The sequence below is a fragment of the Saimiri boliviensis genome, chromosome 6, assembly GCF_048565385.1.
Source record: "Saimiri boliviensis isolate mSaiBol1 chromosome 6, mSaiBol1.pri, whole genome shotgun sequence".
NCBI classification, from domain to species: domain Eukaryota; kingdom Metazoa; phylum Chordata; class Mammalia; order Primates; family Cebidae; genus Saimiri; species Saimiri boliviensis.
The window spans coordinates 130,710,184-130,716,873 of NC_133454.1; the positions used below are offsets into that span (position 1 = coordinate 130,710,184).

General features: G+C 50.2%; 1 protein-coding gene across 1 annotated transcript; it reads right to left on the reverse strand.

The window, feature by feature from the left end:
- Positions 1-526: 526 nt before the first annotated feature.
- On the reverse strand, positions 527-1,606 carry LOC141584769 (uncharacterized). Its single transcript, XM_074400307.1, has one exon. It carries the CDS (start codon positions 1,561-1,563, stop codon positions 979-981), a length of 585 nt encoding a protein of 194 aa, XP_074256408.1. The 5' UTR covers positions 1,564-1,606; the 3' UTR covers positions 527-978.
- Between the last annotated feature and the right edge of the window lie 5,084 nt (positions 1,607-6,690).

Genomic DNA, 6,690 nt, shown 5'->3' on the forward strand with positions numbered 1-6,690 from the left:
ACTCTGAGCCCAGAGATAGAGAGCCCACCTCAGCCTGTACTCGTCTCAGGTCCCTGAGGGCAGCAGTTTCTGGTTTAGTCCCACAGAGCAGCTCAGGGACACAGCTCATTCTCGACTCCCTTCCCTCTCTCCTGGCTTGACGGCCACCCTGGTGCCTGGCTAGGCACAGGGACCGCCCATTACACCCCTTCCTAGACACTGAGGACAAAAATCTCCTTCACCCCTAAAGATAGACTCCCATGGGGAAGAAGCAGGAGTCCACGATTCCAACCAAGGCAGATTGAATCTCATTGAGATGCAGCTGGGGTTCCCTGTGTACTAATGAGAGATACTCATTCATTCACAGGTTCAATCATTCATCCATGACACTAGTGATTCCTTCATGACTCAGTTCAACAACCGTTTCTGGGGTTTGAGCCTGTGATGCAGTCACAGCAGTGGAAGGAATAAGTTTTCAGGGAGGGAGGGGAAGGACACGTTTGCCAATGAGACAGAGGCTGGAAGAAAAGAGTCACTGAGACCGAGGCTGAGGTGGGGAGAATTTATTTAGTGCTGGACCGAGATCCATTTTGGATTTCCATAGATACACGTGATCATTCGGGTTACAGGACATCCATCTGCAAATGCCATGGAACTCCTGGCAGACACAGGAAAGAAAAGTTTGCTCTCTCAATGTGGAATCAGCAGGAAGGGGAATTCCAGGTGCCTCCTTGACATGAGGGCCATGTCCAGGTGCAGTCCGGCTCAGACATATGGGGGCATGTGGGAAGGAGGGGCAAGAGTGCCAGTGGCATGTGGTACCCTTATCCTATAGAGAACAGGGAGGGAGAGTTACATCCCATTTCCTCAAGGGTTGGAAAAAGAAGCCCTGAGCTAGGGGACTGGTTGTTCATATCTGAAAGAGAATATGCATGAGGGGTAGTCACTTGTTGGGAAGAACAGATCTTCAGGAGCTACCTGAGAATTCCTGCTAGAGCCTCAGATCTTGCACTGGCAGCACATGGGGACACAGCAGCTGGACTGGGAGCAGCAGGGTTTGCAGCAGCTGGACTGACAGCAGGATGACCCACAGCCTGAGGAGCAGCAGGGCTTACAGCAGCTGGACTGGCAGCAGGAGGACCCACAGCCTGAGGAGCAGCAGGGCTTGCAGCAGCTGGACTGGCAGCAGGATGACCCACAGCCTGAGGAGCAGCAGGGCTTGCAGCAGCTGGACTGGGAACAGCAGGGCTTGCAGCAGCTGGACTGGCAGCAGGATGACCCACAGCCTGAGGAGCAGCAGGGCTTACAGCAGCTGGACTGGCAGCAGCCACAAAAGCCACAGCCTCCCTTGGAGCCCCCACAGGAGCCACAGCCACAGCCTCCCTTAGAGCTTCCGCAGGAGCCACAGCCCCCCTTGGAGCCCCCACAGGAGCCACAGCTGGAGCAGGAACAGGCTGGCACACAGCAGCACACGGGCTTGCAGCAGCAGACAGGCACACAGCAGCTGGAGCCACAGCCCCCACAGCCGGAGCCACAGCCCCCACAGCCGGAGCCACAGCCTCCAGAGCAGCCACAGCAGCCCATGTTTCTGGTGGATTGAGGGTGAGCAGACAGAGGAGCAGGTGAGAGGGAGGGGCAGGTGTGGAGTCCCCTGTGCCCGGGCTCTTTATATACCTGTCCAGGGGTCAGGTGGGCCACAGCGGCCCTTCCTACTTCCTGCTAAAATACTTTCCTCAGGAATCTTTTGTGTCTCTTGTGTCATTTAAAATGACAACAATACCGTGTTGCCTTGTGACCCACTTCCTCCTCGTACAGAGTTTTCCTGTCTAATCCCTGAGGGCCCAAGTCCTCCCTTCTTAGGACCCCCAGGAATGAGTAGAGCCTGGTCTATTTCTTCCCCTTTCCTTGGACCCCAGGCTTCTGTCACCGTTTTCTCTTTCCTTCAGGGCACTGCTGTCACTGGCTCGTGCTCCTGGGAGTTGCCTTTACTCTCCTCCTCCTCTCTGCCCCTGCTTACTGCAACTCTGATCTTTCTCTCAATCCTCCCTAAAGGCGTGGAAAGTCTGAGGCTCCTCCCAGCGCTCCTTCCTCTCCAGCTTTCTTGGTTGACCACTGGATGCCTTGTGGGGAGGTCCTCAGCTCATCTGCCCCGCTCCTGTCCAGAGGGCAGCACCTGCCTTCAACCTTGGGCAGGAGCTTGAAGCCCTCCCGGGGCTCTGGCCCACAGCCTGTCCTGCCCCAGATTGAGGCTCTTTCTGCTGAAACCCTCAAAACAGAGCCTTGGGGAGGAGGTGACAGGTGGTTGTGGACCAGAAATCTGGGCATCTGGGGGTGTTCTCTGAGGTGGCAGCCCTCGGGTATGGCTTTGCTTTTCCTCCCATGTCCAGCAGGCCCCTCCCTCCCTGGGAGGCTCAGCTCTCTCGGGAGCTGATTCCTTGGAGTTTCTCTATGCCCTTGCCTCTGGTGGGTTGTAAGACTATCTGTGCCTTCGTGGATGCTTCTGGGTTTATCTGGTTCATTTTAATTGAAGTGATGAGAGCAATGGTCTCTGGTGACTTTCTGTGTCGGAATCAGAATGGAAACTCCATGGTTTCACACACACGTGTGTGCACAGACACACACACTTACACACACTGGAAATTGTATTACAGAAGAGAAAAGGTACACACACATCTCTTAGGAAGCCAAACCTCTCACAGTCGAGATATTTCGTGAACACAGCAGGTTACCAACCTGCCACATACCCGGAGTGTAGCTGAGAAGGGCCCCTTTGGAGGTGATTATCTGGGGTGGGAGCTGCTTCTCACTGTTCATTCAGTTACCTTGACGCTTCTGACCAGCCTAATGACGTAGCTCATTAAAGAGAAATTGATTTTTAAAATGTTTGTGTATAATGAGAATTATAAAACACTGCTCAAAGAATTCAGAGATGACACAAACAAATGGAAAAACATTCCATGTTTATGAATGGGAAGAATCAATATTCTTCAAATGGCCATACCACCCAAAGCAATTTGTAGATGCCATGCTAGCCTTATCAAACTATAATTGACATTCTTCACAGAACTTGAAAAAGCTATTTTAAAATTCACATGGAAGCAAAAAAGAGCCTGAGTAGCCAAAGCAACAGTAAGTAGAAAGAATGAAGCTGGAGGTATCATGCTACCTGACTTCAAACTATACTGCAGGGCTACAGTAACCAAAACAGCGTGGTACTGGTACAAAAACAGGCACATAGACCAATAGAACACAACAGAGAGCCAGGAAATAAGGCCACACACTTATGACCATCTGAACTTCCACAAAACTAAGAAAAACAAGCAATAGGAAAAAACTTCCTAATCAATAAATGGCACTGGGATAACTGGGTAGCCGTAAGCATATGCAGAAGATTCAAACTAGACCCCTTCCTTACACCGTACATAAAAATCAACTCAAGATGAATTAAATACTTAAATATAAAAGCCAAAACTATAAAATACCTGGGATACAGCCACAGAAATGCCATTCTGATCCTGGACATAGGAACAGGCAAATATTTCATAATGAAGACACCAATGAAGACATATTTATTTTATTTTATTTTATTTTATTTTATTTTATTTTATTTGCAACAAAAGTAAAAATTGACAAGAGGTACCTGATTAAACTAAACAGCTTCTGCACAGCAAAAGAAACTATCAACAGAGTAAACAGACAATCTACAGAATGGGAGAAAGTATTTGTAAACTATGCCCCTGACAAATGTCTAATACTCCATATCTATAAAGAACCGAAAGAAATTCCTAAGAGTAAAACAAACAACCTCATTACCAAGTGAGCAAAGGACCTGAACAGACACTTGAAAAGAAGACACAGGTACAGCCAACAAGCATATGAAAAACAAGCTCAACACAACTATGAAGGCCAAGAAACGAGCTCAACAGAGTGTAGGGCACGAGGCCCATTCACAAAGTCACTGCAGCGTTATTGACAATAGCAAAGACATGGAATCAACGTCAATGCCCATCAGTGACAGATGGGATAAAGAAAACGTGGTGCACATACACCATGGAATACTCTGCAGCCACGAAAAAGAGCCAGATCATGTCATTTACAAGGACATGGACAGAGTTAGTGGCTATCTATGACCATCAGCCTTGCAAACTAACGCAGGAACAGAAAACCAAATACAGCACTTTCTGACTTCTAAGTGTGAGCTAAATGATGAGAACACATGGACAGGCAGAGAGGAACAGCACACACTGGGGTCTACCTGACGGTGGGGGTGGGAGGAAGGAGAGGAGCAGACGAAATAACTGTTGGGTACTTGACTGAGTAATTGGATCATGAGACAATCTGTACAGCAAACCCCGGTCACACGAGTTGACTTATGTAGCAAACCTGTGTGTGTACCCATGACCCTAAAATGTAAGTTTAAAAAATTATTAAAAGATAATTAAACATATGTCTAAAATGTCTGTGTGTGCATTAAAGTGTTGTTTAGATACAAATGAATACAGCTTTGCTAAACCGGAAGACACGTACGCCCGCATGACCCAGAGGGCAACAGAGAGAGAAGGAGACAGAATCTCTCGTGGGTTGAGGACCCGTGACAGTGGATGTGGCTTCACGGAGAGTTTCAGGAGACAACGGGGACACTGGAGAGCAGGGGAAGGAAGAACGGACCTCTCACGCTCACGACTAGGTGGCAGACACCCCGACTCAACATGGACAAACCCGGCCAGGCACGAGGGCTCACACCTGCAATCCCAGCTGAGGTGAGAGGATCGCTTGAGCCAGGAGGCGGAGGTTGCAGGGAGCCAACACCCGCCACTGCACGCCAGCCTGGGTGACGGAGCAAGACCTTGTGTCAAAAAACAAAATGAAATGGTCAAAGTATTTGAACAGACATTGTCCTAAAGAGAATATGTGCGTGGGCACTGCCGCGTGAAAAGACACTCACCGTCCCCGGTCATTACCAAAATGAAAAATTAAACAAGGCATCCGTATCCCCCCGCTACAACAGCTGCAACCCAGAGGACACTGATGGCAAACGCTGGCAGGGACGTGGAGAAACGGAGAGACGCAAACCCTCACGCGTCGCTGGCGAGTAACGCTCCATCCGATCTGCAGAATGGTTGTACGGTTTCTTGAAAAGTTAAATGTAAATCTACCATGTGGCCCATCGTTTCACTCCTGGCATCTGCCCAGGAGAAGTGAACGCCTACGACCCCACAGGGATCTGGGCACCCGTGTTCACAGCAGCAGATTCACAGAGGCCAGACAGGGGAGGGGTCGCCAGTGTCTGCCAGCTGCTGCCCGATGGACACGAGGGCCCGCTGTCAGCGAAGAAAGAACAAAACACTGATAATGTCACAACACGGACGGAACGCAGACAAGTGATCCCCAGTGAAAGACGCCTGGCATGAAAGATCCATGTTACACGATTCCACCAACAGACTGCCTTCGAGAAGGCAGACCTAGGAAACTGTTCGAATTTTCTCTTCTGTAACGACCAGGGATGCTGAGATCTTTTAACACGGCAGTACCCGCTAATACATCCCCCTTGGAAAAACGATCCCAACGTTCTGTGCACTTTGTCGTCTAACCGTTGAGTTTGGAAGGCCTGTTCTCCCTTCTCCTGCCCGCCAGAGTCACTGTCGTTTCATTCTGGAAGTCTCACTGGAGCTACACCGACGTCCCGGCAATCCCCCCTAGATTCCATGTCCTCTCTCTGTCGCCTGTGGAGTCATGTCCACATATGTATCCTCCTGTTTACACATCTGCATTCATTTCTAGCATGTGTGTATTTGCTTCTAAACAGCACATTGAAAAACAGACATTTTAAAAATCAATTTCTTTAATGAGCTATGTCATTAGGCTAGTGAGAATAGTCAAGGTAACAGAATGATCACCGAGAAGCAGCTCCCACCTCTGAGAATCATCTCCAAAGGGCCCCTTCTCGTCTATGCTCCGTATCCACTGCGGGTTGGTGACCAGCCGTGTTCGCAGAACATCGCGAATTTGAGAGGCGCTGTTTCCATCGACATGTGCGTGTTCCTTTCCCTTTGGTAATACAATTTCCAGTGTGTGTGTGAGTGTGTATGCATATGTGACAGAGTGTGTGTCTATGTGACCGTGTGTGTGTGCACCTGTGTGCATGTGACAACGGAGGTTCCTTTCACTTCGATTCAAACACACAAAGTCACTGGGGACCATTGCCCTCATCACATGAATTAAAATGAGCCAGATAAACCCCCAAAACAGCCATGAAGGCACAGATAGTTTTACAACCCACCGGAGGCAAAGACACAGACTCCAAGGAATGAGCTCAGGAGAGAGCTGAGCCCTCCCAGAGAGGAGAGGCTCTGGCTGCTGCCAAGGTCTGCTGGGATGGGGAGGGGCCGACTGCACAGAGGCAGGGAGGGGCCTGCTGGACGTGGGAGGAAAAGCGAAGCCATGCCCGAGGGCTGCCACCTCAGACAAGATTCCCCGATGCCCGGATTCCTGGCCCACGACCACCGGCCACCTTCTCCTCAAGACTCTGTTTTGAGGGTTTTGGCAGGAAGTGCCTAAATCTGGGGCAGAGCAGGCAGTGGGGCCAGAGTCCCATGAGGGCATGAGGCTCCTGCCCGGGGTCAGAGGCAGGTGCTGCCCTCTGGAGATGAGCGGGGCAGGAGAGCTGAGGACCTCCCCACAAGGCATCCAGTGGTCAACCAAGAAAGCTGG